This window comes from Vulpes lagopus, chromosome 21 (assembly GCF_018345385.1).
Source record: "Vulpes lagopus strain Blue_001 chromosome 21, ASM1834538v1, whole genome shotgun sequence".
In the NCBI taxonomy this organism is placed as follows: Eukaryota; Metazoa; Chordata; class Mammalia; order Carnivora; family Canidae; genus Vulpes; species Vulpes lagopus.
Window position 1 is genome coordinate 39,173,734 of NC_054844.1, and position 12,613 is coordinate 39,186,346.

The following is a 12,613-nucleotide window of genomic DNA, read 5'->3' on the forward strand; positions in this document are numbered from 1 at the left end:
CTCGATCCCGGGTCTCCAGGATCGCGCCCTGAGCCAAAGGCAGGCGCCAAACCACTGCGCCACCCAGGGATCCCGAAAAGAGAAACATTTAAACTGCACAATAGGCATCCAGCCCGTGACAAAGTTTTCCAGTGGAAGCAAACAAATGCACAAAGAGTTAAAGTGCTCATTTTATATTCTATTTATAAAAAACAGATGTCACTGTAAGGTTCTCTGACCCTAGCAGTTGTTACTCTATAACTCCCACTCTCAGTTTACAGTCTGGGGAAGTAGGTACTGTCCTTAGCCTTCTTGCTTGCTCTTTTTTTCCCCTCATAGTTAGGAATTCCTTTATTCCTTATCAAACAATTTAACAGCAAATGTAGATAATAGTAGCTTTTATCTTTACATACAAGTTGTCATTTTTGGATACATCTTTCTGCAGAACTCTGCCACATTCATACCTTGTCCTTTTGAGAGGGTAAAATTTTACATTAGCCTTATTGAAAGAACATGGTAAGTATAACAGACCAAAACCGCACCCCCCGCCATGGAGTCTAGGGCAGGAGAGGAGAGTTTTTCCATGTACAAGCACATTTAAACTTCTTCCAAATACAAAAACATCTGTGTTGTTGCTTTAGAGATAACTTTATGAATCGTAAGGTCTTAACTGTACAATTCAGGTGAAGTGTCAGCAAGTGTTTTAAGTAAATCCCAATAGCTTGAAATTCAAGTCCAAACTAGATATTTAATGTGTTTTTTTATTGCAAATTTGATGTCTTTAACCTGAGGTATAGAGTTGTCTTCTAAAATCTTTGCATAAGGCATAGGGACGTCAGCACCAGTGACACAAACTGGAGGAGCATCCAGGAAATTGAATGCAGGGCCTTCCATGATCCTGCCACAAATTTCAGCTCTTACTCCAAACTGTGGCCAGCCTCCTTCCACAGTTATGAGATGATTGGTCTTCATGACACTGGCTTCTATTGTTTCAATGTCCATTGGTCTGATAGTTCGCATATTTATCACCTCACATTCAATACCCTTTTTGGATAGCACTGTTGTAGCTTCTAAGCAGTGGCCCACAGGTTTTGAATGGGCAACTATGGTTATGTGTGTCCCTTGCCTTTCTATTTTGGCTTTTCCAATGGAATCAGAAGATGTTTTGACTGAGCTTCTGAGTGAAATTCAAAAGGAACTCCATACATTAGTTCATCCTATAGCACCACCACTGGATTATTATCCCGAATGGCTGATTTAATAAGTCCTTTTGCATTCTTTGAATTCCAGGAGCTGACCACATTTAAGCCTGGGCAGTACCCATACTGGGCAGCAAAGCACTGTGAGTGTTGGGCAGCCATGCCTGCTGAGGTGTCATTGGGCCCCCTGAAGACTATAGGCATAGGCGGAAGGCCCTCCAACATGTAGTAAGTAGGTCTTGGCAGCTGAATTTATAACCTGGTCAATAGCTTACATAGAGAAATTGAAGGTCATAAATTCACAGACGGGCCTCAACCCACCCATAGCTGTACCCACGGCATTTCCAGCAAAGCCCATCTCATATATGGGAATATCTATGATTCTCTTATCGCCATATATCTTCCACAGGCCTTGACTAACCTTATATGTGCCATCATACTGGTCAACTTCTTCCCCAAGCAGAAATACCTTCTCATCTCTTTCCAGCTCCTCATCCATACTTTGGTTTATAGCCTCACAAACTGTCACCTGCAGCACCACAGGCGCTATCCAGTGGAAGTGCCTCCTCAGCAGCCCAGACACCTTTTCAAGGGGTCTCTGCATCAGACCAGACACTGCCACCATCTTGACCGTGTCCTCTAGCAGCCCCTGCTCTTGCTTCTGTCCTTGCACCTTCCCATTAATAATTCACATGTATTTGGCATAGAGGCCCTGCTCTTACCTCCTTTGAGGAGGAATCCAAACCTACACAGTAGTGCTTATTTTTTTCTGGGAACTTCTTGGATAGTTTTGATGCCACCATATAGGTATAATATTGTATACCTCTTAGCATTTTTCTCCCACTGACTGCTTTTTCCCTAACTTCTATATCCCTCTGTTTCCCTCCTGGTTCTAAATATGCTCTTTTCTCAAAGATGGAGCTCATGCTAATTGCATTTGTTTTAGAAGTAAATGCCCAAAGACTGTACTGGTACTCTTCTTATTACCATCCTGGAGAAGGCTACAACGTTTCTGCCAGTTTTGGAATAATCTTTTCCATTTCATTACACTTGCCACTCCATCACAACATGTATCAGAATTTGAAAGGATAAATCTACATTGGAAGTAATATCATACAGATGAACATTATACATCAACGGGATCTTCTGGTTTGATGCTAGTAGGAGGAAAATGATGAAACTCTTTCCTGGAGCCTTTCAGGATTGGAGAGTTGCCCAGTTGTCAGGGATAGGGGAAGGAACTTCTCTTCCTAAAGGTATCCTACTAGACAGACTCATCCTGGGCCAGGCTGATCCTCCCAAGGGCCCTCACTATGGCTCCCAACATTTCTTTGTTTCGAAAACTATAGATGATGGGGTTGCACATGGGGGTGATGATGGTGTAGAGGAGGGAGAAAGGCTTGTCTTTGTCAGGGCCATGTGTGCTGCGAGGGTTCATGTAAGAGAACATGGCAGAGGTATACAGAAGGAGAACCACAGTCAGATGGGAAGCACAAGTAGAGAAGGTCTTCCCTCGACCTGAGGAGGAGGCTCTGCCAAGGATGGAGGCCAGGATGCGGGCATAGGAGATGACAATGAGCACCATGGGGCTGAGCAGCACCAAAATGGCATCGACAAAAATCATCCTCAGACTAAAATGGGGGTCTCCACAAGATAGGGCAATCACTATGGGGGCCTCACAGAAGAAGTTTTCTATGTGGTTGTCTCTACAGAAGGGATTCCGGAATGACATATACTCAAGAAAGATGCCATTGATCAGCCCAAAGAGCCAGGCAGCACTCACCAGCTTCACACAGACCTGCCGGCTCATGATCTGGGCATAGCTGAGTGGGTGGCAGATAGCAACATAACGGTCATAGGCCATAAAAGCCAAGAGGATGCATTCAGCCACACCCACACAGAAGACCAAGTACATCTGGGTCAAGCAAGAGACAAAAGAGACAATGTGGTTCTTGACCACCAGGTGGATCAGCATCTGTGGGATAGTGGTGGTGATGAAGCAGACATCCAGGAAGGACAGGTGGCCAAGGAAGAAGTACATGGGGCTGTTGAGCCTGGGATCTGTCCAGGTGATGAAGATGATGAGGCCATTCATGGCCATGGCAAGGCTGTAGAGGGCTAGGAAGAGGACAAAGAGTAATGCCCGAGTGGAAGAGGAGCTCTGCTCAAAGCCCACGAGGATGAACTCTGTCACTGTGCTGCCATTCCTTAGGTCCACTGTCTTGGATCTGCTTGAAGAGGGAGGACAGGAAAGCACAGGTGAGATAGTCTGTAGGGAATCTAAGGTACTCACCTGAGCCCAGAGACCCAACTATAAAAGAACAATGAGTGATGGTCAATGTTTTGAACATTAGGAAAAGATATAATTGGCAATGTGGGGCAGTGAGGATACCAGGGTCACCTATCAAAAACAGGAAGCGATAGTTATACTTTATTCTGATTTGGGCAGGCCTCAAATGAAGTACCACATCTGCCCCAGGGCTGTAAACACTGAAGGATTAGCCACTCTCCAAAATGTGTTCAGAGGTGCAAAGCTAAGATGGTTGGGCCTGGTAGTCATGGCAAATGAGGAAAGGTTTAAGAAAGTGAGGAATGGAGTATTTGAGGGAACGGCATGCTGGCTGTTAGCTTATAGAAGATCATATTTGGGAGATGTTTACAGACGTATTTTCCTAGAGGAGAAAAAGTGCTCAGCCTTACTGTATGTATTTAAAATGACAAATGGGTTGAAGTTTCAGAGGAAACAATATCATTCTCCCCTTCAGCATTGCCCCTTAGCTGAGAATGATTTGCAAATCTCTGGAAAGAGAGTCATTCACTCTCTTTCCAGAGTCTCTCCCAGTGGTTGGTGCTGCTGCATCCACCACCCATGCTGTGCATACGGGAGATGGGCCTAGTTCTGTGCTCTTGCATGCTTTCCTAATGAGAGGCAGCTTCCTACAGAGGTTGGAATACAGGGCTATGCACCATTGGGTGGAAAGGATGCAACCATTGCTGTGAGACAAGGGAAGGTATGAGTGGGGCACAAATACAGCATTTCTGGAATGGACCTTCAGAAAACTGATCTGTCCGTTTGCTTCCAAGATAAGTCTTGTTCTTTTCCCATCATCAGAGAATGAGTGCTCAGAATTCTCATGTTCTTTTCTCATTATTGCAACTTTAGGAAGTCATCCTAAAAGTGCATGTTTAATTTAATCTCTCTTGCACTTTTCATCTTGTCTCAGAGTTAGGATACCAGAGAGATCCCTTCCACTCTCAGATCCTTATAGATGGTTAGTATATTCCTTCTTACCCTTCAGTTCTGCCAACCACTCTTCTTCATTTTCTTTTCTCTCAGGCCTTTTCCCACACGTTCTTACTCTACCCGTATGTTTGTCTTTCCCCCTCATTTTGCACTTCCACTTCTCACTGTTTTCTTCTCCCTCTCCCTTTCTCATATTTGGTGTGGGTGTCTGCCATTCAGTGACCTCTGGTTGGACTCCCCTTCCTTCTCTGTCTCTTTAAATATCTCATGTTGCCTATCTTAATTTTAGAACAGACCTACCCCATTACTGCCACTCTTTTCTGCTTTGGATTCCCTCTAGGTGATTTCCTGATACCTCAAGGCAGTAGACCATTCCCATCATCCGTACTTTGGGATGCTCCCCTAGAACTTGTCCCTAGAACTCCTCTTCAGGGCCGAGAGAGGGCAGGAAGAGTCTAAGAGCAATGTTTAACCTGAGAAGTGGCTTGGGATCATGGGACCAGTGGACATGTTGTGGCTGAGGTCAGAGTCTGGGCAAGGGAAGGCAGTGAGCTATGCTCCAGACAAGCCTGGGACCTGTACAAGAAGACACTGAAGCTCAACCTAAGAAGGCCCGAGGATCCATAGTAGTATATAAGTGCTTACTGTGCTTCATTGTACCAGAAAGAATACCTGGTGATAAGTGGCATGTAGAGCTCTGGTAAATACCGGGGTTAATAGGCCAAGCATTTGTATAAATAAATAGGACAAGGACTTTAAAATCACATCCTACCTCATTCTGTGGGTTGGCTGGTGATGATGTTTATCACTGAATCACTGCAGCAAATAATAGAGAAAATATCATGGTGTCTGAAGAAAAACTGGTCCACGGACGATGGTCTGACCTGCTGGTCCACTCTGGAAGATAGTTGTGGTGGTACCACGTCAGTTCTTTGACATTCATAATGTAGATGATGTATGTTCACTTAAAAATACCTCTACATTGCATATGTACTGCACTCTAGCTGTCACATATTCCACTTATTAATAAACATAGTTGCTCCCACTGTTCATACTGTATATTTTTACCTTCTCAGTACTTTTAATTCTATCCCAGTGCTGAATTTTAGCAACTTGACTTGAAAAATCAATGCTCTCTTAATTGTTACTTGCGGAATTACCAGCAAGAAAATAACAAAAAATCATATTCCTTTAGCTATAGACAATCCCTTATTATTATAAAACATAAAACTTATTCTTGTAGTTTTTTTCCAAAACAGAATTTTCTGAAACTAGAAATCAGAAATTGTTGCTAAGTGGTCTAAAACTAATGGTGAACCTCTAAAATATCATTTTGTTGGTGGTCTTAATAATGGCCATAGTAATATGTAAATTGGTGTCTCTCTACTTTTAGAAAGATTTGTGAGATTTCGCTGATAAACCAGAAGAGGATGATGGGATTGCTTCTGCCAAGGGTATAGATATAAGATAAATAACCACCCATAACCTTTGGGTTTCTTGTTTAAAGAGTCTAGGGTGTGTAATCTCATTTAAATTCATACTAGTTTATTAAATATTTCACACGTGCCATGAGTTTTTATTGTAATTTAATTATTCGATCTAATCTAATCAAAGAACCTGTGGTAAGTTATGTTGGAATGCAGTTGAGCAGAGTTTGGCAAGGAGAGAGGAATAGGGAGGAAGTTTTCAGCTGTGGGTCCAGATTGGCTTCAGAATGGTTAATTACACATACTGTTCTGATTCCTTTTAGAACTACTTGCAAGCAAGATATAACTTTTCAAAAATTCCAAGAGCCTCTCTGCAGAGCAGTGATTTGTGTTGGAGGAGCAGCCAATAGGATGGTGGAAGTAGGACTATTTATGTGTCTTATCTTTTATGGTTAATCATAGACTTAATGGGGTAAGAATACAATGCTAGATACTGTTAGGGGTGGGTAGGTAAGGAATAAGTTCTTCCATATTCCTGATGTTTCCTTTCACATGGCTGAAACTGTGATAACATAACATTCTTGACCTTTCTCTTCGTCATTCACATCCTCACATTCACATTCACAATCACATTCATGTGAATTCACATTCACGATCACATTCATGATTCGAGAAGGAGAAACCAAGCACGAGTTTTCTGGACCGTTCCTGAGGTCACTCTCCCTTTGGGAGTGAGTGGTCTTCTCCAGAGCTGACTCTACCCCTGGTTAGGGAGACTTTGTGGTTGTACAGTCGTGTCAGTTACAGGGGAATAGGTTTGTCTGTTTCACTCTCTGCTTCTGGATTAGGAAACCCAATGTCGGGATCCCTGGGTGGCGCAGCGGTTTGGCGCCTGCCTTTGGCCCAGGGCGCGATCCTGGAGATCCGGGATCGAGTCCCACGTCGGGCTCCCGGTGCATGGAGCCTGCTTCTCCCTCTGCCTGTGTCTCTGCCTCTCTCTCTCACTGTGTTCCTATCATAAATAAATAAAAATTAAAAAAAAAAAAAAGGAAACCCAATGTCTGCTTTGTTAAAATAAAGGTGCTGTTTTAGCCTCCACCTGCAACCTGTCTCATTGCTCAGATGATTCAGAACCAGGTAGGAAGAGCAGTGTTATTTGCTGGACCCCTCAAAATCCCTAATGGTATTAGCATAATACCATATCATAGCATAATCACATATATGGAAATAAAATTCAAAGAAAGACGTTATAGAGCTTTGGTTAAAATGGCAAGAAACCATGAGTCACAATGATGTCTGAGATGATCCTGAGAGGGAAAGTTCTGCTGTTACACATATGCTGAATGCTCAAAGCACAACGCTGGTGAGTTAAGGGAGAGAAAAGTATATTCCAAGATCATAGGAATACAAAGAACAAAGTCTGCTATTGTAAAATAGACTAGTGGGAAAATGTCTCATTAAAATGTTAAGATTCTGATTCTTGCCATAACTACTGAGGAGAAGCAGGACACTATTGAATACTTTTGACAGCCACAATGTTCTTGTTGTTTCCTAAAATGCTGTGACCACAGGAATGATAATATAACACAGCACCGTATTGGAGAGTATACCTGCCTTAAGAATGTGTTGATTCACTTCATTTGCAAATAAGCTTATCAGCATTCTTTTTCTATTTTTTATTATTTTTTTAGATGATCTAAAATGTACTAAAATCTAATTGTTTAAAATTGGAGTTCAATTTGCAAACATATAGCATATCACCCAGTGCTCGTCTCGTCAAGTGCCCCCCTCAATGCCTGTCAGCTTATCAGCATTCTTAAAATCACACATATATATTTTTTTGTAAAATTATGTATATATTTAGAAAGCTTCAGCCCCTGTGAGGCTTGGTTATCTTCTTGCAGGTAGATAAATAAACGTATAAATAAAAAGTGTAAATATATACAATGTGGCTCTAGTAATTTCAAATCTAACAAAGCTTGAAATCTGGTTTCTCTAAGCCCTTCTTTTTTGGATGAAATTCATACTTTCATGAACTTAAAACCAAAAATCATTATTTTTTCTGAGCAGAAAAACTTTGTGGTGGATATATATATATATATATTCTGAAGTTCAAGGAGCTCCAGGAGTGAGAAAACATGTTTCAGGATGTCCATGCATCTCAGAGATGTTGTGCCAAAACAAGTGTGCATGACAGCATTTTTCTTGGAGAGGTCATAGGTTAACCAACTTCTCAACAGCAACTGGAACCCACACAGGGTAAGAATCTTGTCATCTAGATATTTGAAGTCACTAAGACTTCTCTTCTTTAGGCTGAAAATGAAAGTTTTCTGTCATCTTGCTACATTGTTTATTTCCTCAAAAGTGTCTCCAAGGAGAGTGGCTGAGACATGGTTGAGCACTCAACTCTACCACTAGTAGCCACTTGATGTTATATTATCCCTAAGAGGTCTCAAAAAAAGGTCCGCACAAACGGTTTATTACTTGCTTGAGTTTTGGCTTCCAGCCCTTATGTTGGAGGGCTCCTAGCTCCTGTTGGGGTTGACCACATGGTAAGCTTTTTTTTTCGTGGGTCACTTAGTCTCCTAGGGCCTAAAATGTTAAAAGGAAGTGAAAATCCTCCTGTTGCTATCCCCCACACCTATAGTCCAATCTTGACCTCATAATTAAAAGGAGAATTAACAGACTTAAAAATATACAGAAAAGGGTTGGGGTGGGTAAGAGGGTACAATAAGATACCTAATTAAATAGCATATTTATGATATAAGTTCAGAAAATGACATTCTAAATTACCATGGAAGCGGTACTTCTGGCCCTGTGAACCACCAGATATTACCTAGAGAGAGTAACAATATTTTTATATTGGGAGAGGAAGGAGGAGGTGGCAGATTTGGGAGAGGAAGGAGGAGGTGGCAGATTAAAAAAAAAAAAAAAGGAGTTTCAGTGCACTTGAGGTAGTTTGCTGAGGGAAAATCTCTATGGTGACCAGTGGTTTTGTGTCATTCAAGTTTAGGACAAGCAGAAATGGTAGTTAGAGGAATTTTCTGTCCCACAGGGCTTTTAAACAAGTGCCTCAGGGGTCTAGTTTCCTGCTCTGTAGGTTTTTGAGACTATTTCAATGAAAGTTCCAGTATGTCAGGTCTGGTTTAGACTTGGTCCAGTACAAAGACAAAGGATAGACATCAGCCTGCCTAGTTATCAGTGTCCCCAGGAGGATCCATGGTTCTTCCTCTTAACCTCCTTTCTTATTTAATGGTATTATTTGAACTCTTAGTAACCTAAATCAAAAACCACAAAGTCACCTTCCACTCTCCTCTTTCTAACCTCCATAATATATTAAGTCCCAATAATCAATTTTCCCTACTCTCCTACACACACCCTGAATTCCAGCCACAGCTCACATTCCCCCACAAACACCATAGTTTCTTGACCTCCAGGTCTCTGTGTAAACTAGTCCCTCTTTCTTGGAATACACTCTTCACACATTTTCTCTATTTGACAAAACCCTGCTTTTACAAGACCAAATAAAAAATGTTAACTCAAGAGGGTTCTTTGAAAATTGAGTGAAGATTTCCATTGCTTCTCAAGACTGAGAGCTAAGAGCCAGGCTGAAAAAATCTCCTAATAAAATAAGATTAGATCAACAGGCATCCTTCAGGAAGAAGGCAATGGCATCCACCCTCCTGATTCCAGCTGAGACAAGGTAAGGTTCACTGTAAAGGAGTTTATCAATTTCTATGAAACAGAGACAATGATGATTTAGAAATCAGATTTAAAAAAGCAAAAAGAGGCCTATTAATCTTTCAGAATTATAGACATGATGAAAACCTCTAGAAAGGAATGAGGGTGAACCCTGGATTTGGCCTTGCTAAAAGAGAACGGCAACCAGGATCTATAGAGCTCTTTGTTAGTGAGACATCCACAACCAGAGATCAGGGAGATGCACAACTTAGAGTTGTTTGGAAGATTTTGCTACCTATCTGCGGAGGGAGAGAACCAAGTAGTTGTATCTAGCTAGGTGGGGTCTCACATCAAAATTATTGGAGACAGTAAACTACAGTGAGCCTGTTCACCAGGAGCAAAAAGTGAAATTAGAAAGACCTTGTAAGACAGAACCATTGTCTGCCGGGCCTTACTCTGCATCCTACTGCATCAGCTCCATCATTAGAAAGATTGAAACACATCCTTAGATGGCCAGAAAGATATCCTTGGTTTTCCTTCTGAATTTACACATTATTTGGGAGTGCCGGTAATTGTGGCAGTTTTGAAGATTTTCAAATTTGAGAAGTAGCTTTGGAATGCCATGATTTTCACTAACACATGAACTTTGAGGAATTTAGGAATAAAATTAGAAGGCAATGGGTAACAGATTTTTGCCATGGAGGACCTAACAAAGTTGTAGAGACCAAAGCATATGGATCCATGGTTGAGAAGGCATGTGGAAGACAGACGTAAGTGATTTCTAAGGAAGGACAACCAATCATCACTGAGAGTCCCTGGAGGCCTCTTCTTCTGGCAACTCTGTTGCAACTTAGCAACCCATATCAATGTCTTACAAACTCACTGCAGAAGTGTTTCTATAGACCTACCATTTCTCCTGTTATCTATTTTAAGTCCATTCCAATATCTCTTTTTCTTAAGTGAGATGGACACTGAGTAGTCTCTTTGCTCCTCACTGGGTGTGGTCATAACTGGCCCACAACAGAGATTTAGCCCATTGAGGTAAATTGTAGAAATGTTCTAAATTCTCTCATTGTTTTTTAGTCTTCTGCCTTCTTTTTGCTTCAGCTACCTCTTTGCTCCTGGATACACTTCTATCTCTCCCTATATCTCTGAACCTGAGGCTCTCTGGAGTGCCTGCAGTCCGTGACAATGGCCTGGCCTGGCCAACACGTGTTATACATGTGCCAATGCTGAGCATGGCAGGTGTTTGTGATGGGCTAGATTCCTGTGATGTGCAAAAGGTAAATGTAGGTTACATGCTCTCCCAGAAGATCCTTCCTATTGATCTGAACTAATGGGAGACACCATAAATAATGGAATTACCAAAAATAACCTCAATTTCATATCATAGCTGAAGTTCTAACTCCATATGTTGCCTGTCTCCATCCCATAGGACTTGCTCTTCCATTGGCCTTCTCCATTCACTATCTGACCCTTAATGTGAACTTACTGTCCCATTAGAACCTATGGTGAAACCAGACTACACGTGTTGCTCTTTTCCCTTAATGCAGTCACCTGCCATATGGAAACTTAAAGAGTAAAACAACCAAAAAACCAAGGGAAAGAGAGAGGAAATGATATGCAAAGGTATGCCTAATGATCTTCCTCTGAGTGTATGTCCAAAGCGGGATGAATAAGAAATTGGAGACTTTAGTAATCAAGAATTATTCAACATGGGAAGATTAGATAATTTCAGCTGTTCTGTGGTATTAGTAAATCTCAGCTAATTTGCATTTTAAATTTCGAGAAAGAAATCTGGAATGACTCTAAGGAGCTTAGAGAAGAAAGAGAGAAAAAGTGAGAGATCGTGAGAGAGAGAAAGAGGGAGAGAAGTGCATACTGATAGAAGAGAAAAAAGCGGAAACACAGAAAGATTCCTACACTAACAAATGGATGATTTTAGAAGGTGAATACCTATATATTTAGGCACTCAACAAATATCTGGAACCTGGTATCTCACCTTATTGGGAAGCAGTGAGGCTAAGGGGCTAAGGACAGGAACTTTAGAGGTAAGCATACCTGAAATTCAATCTTGGCATTGTCACTTATAATGTGCAGCTGGCTAGCTGAGTCACAAGTTTTTTCTCCTATAAAAAAAGGATTAGCTAAAATAACATGTAATTAGAGGTTGCCATGTATTGCACATTAAAAAACATTAGATGTGATCTCTGTTTCTTCTCCCTCTCTCTGTGGTTTCACTTCACATGTGGAAGGACTACTGTAAACATCTGGCCAGCTTCCCAAATACAGAAACCAAGAGAAAGAGGAGGATCTCCTTATTCCTAATGGGAATAAGGAATAATCTCCTTATTCCTAATTCCTGCCTCTCTCTGTCAGGAGGATCTTTCCATCTAACTCGGTTTTAACCCCCAAATATTTGAGTCCCATTTACTCTTAATCCGGCTTACAGAAACATTGCAAAAACATCAGCCTCAAGCTCTGGAGCACAATGACTAAGAGAGGATCATCCTTGAATCACTTCTCAACCTCTCTTTCTCCAGGGAACAAGAAAGCAAAATACCAGGTAAGTATAAAATACCACCATGCACAAACACCAAGCGGAAGGATCGAGAGAAGAAAGAAATGAGAAAAAGTAGTCCTAGACATACTGGAGAGATCCCACCCAACGAAACAAAAAAAGAGAAAAGTTAAAGCCAAAGAGAGAACTAGAGAGACTGCAATAGAGAGAAGGAACTAGGAAAAGTTTTCACATGTCATAAAACGGTGTAGAAAATTCCCCTGGCTATTCGAGGTCTTTTCTGATTCCACACAAATCTTAAAATAATTTGTTCTAACTCTCTGAAGAAAGTCCATGGTATTTTGAAAGAGATTGCATTAAACGTGTAAATTGCCCTGGGTAACATTGACATTTTCACAGTATTAATTCTGCCAATCCATGAGCATGGAATATTTTTCCATCTCTTTGTGTCTTCCTCAATTTCTTTCAGAAGTGTTCTATAGTTTTTAGGGTATACATCCTTTACCTCTTTGGTTAGGTTTATTCCTAGGTATCTTTTGCTTTTGGGTGCAATTGTAAATGG

The 12,613-nt window shown here is 41.3% G+C and overlaps 1 protein-coding gene and 1 pseudogene across 1 annotated transcript; both read right to left on the reverse strand.

Moving 5' to 3' along the window:
• Positions 1-708: 708 nt before the first annotated feature.
• Positions 709-1,803, reverse strand: LOC121479781 (annotated as a pseudogene).
• A 639-nt stretch (positions 1,804-2,442) lies between these two features.
• Positions 2,443-6,514, reverse strand: LOC121479783 (olfactory receptor 10AD1-like). The gene is made up of 2 exons (XM_041735584.1): positions 6,402-6,514; positions 2,443-3,406 (listed from the first exon to the last, which is right to left on the reverse strand). Exons 1-2 carry the CDS (start codon positions 6,512-6,514, stop codon positions 2,443-2,445), a joined length of 1,077 nt encoding a protein of 358 aa, XP_041591518.1.
• Between the last annotated feature and the right edge of the window lie 6,099 nt (positions 6,515-12,613).

Excerpts from the sequence above, each read along its gene's own strand:
- LOC121479783 (XM_041735584.1), bottom strand. The coding sequence starts at position 6,514 with ATGAATGTGATCGTGAATGTGAATTCACATGAATGTGATTGTGAATGT. Across the intron at positions 3,407-6,401 it reads GTTATCACAGTTTCAGCCAT|ATCCAAGACAGTGGACCTAA; the intron begins GTGAAAGGAAAC and ends CTCTTCAAGCAG.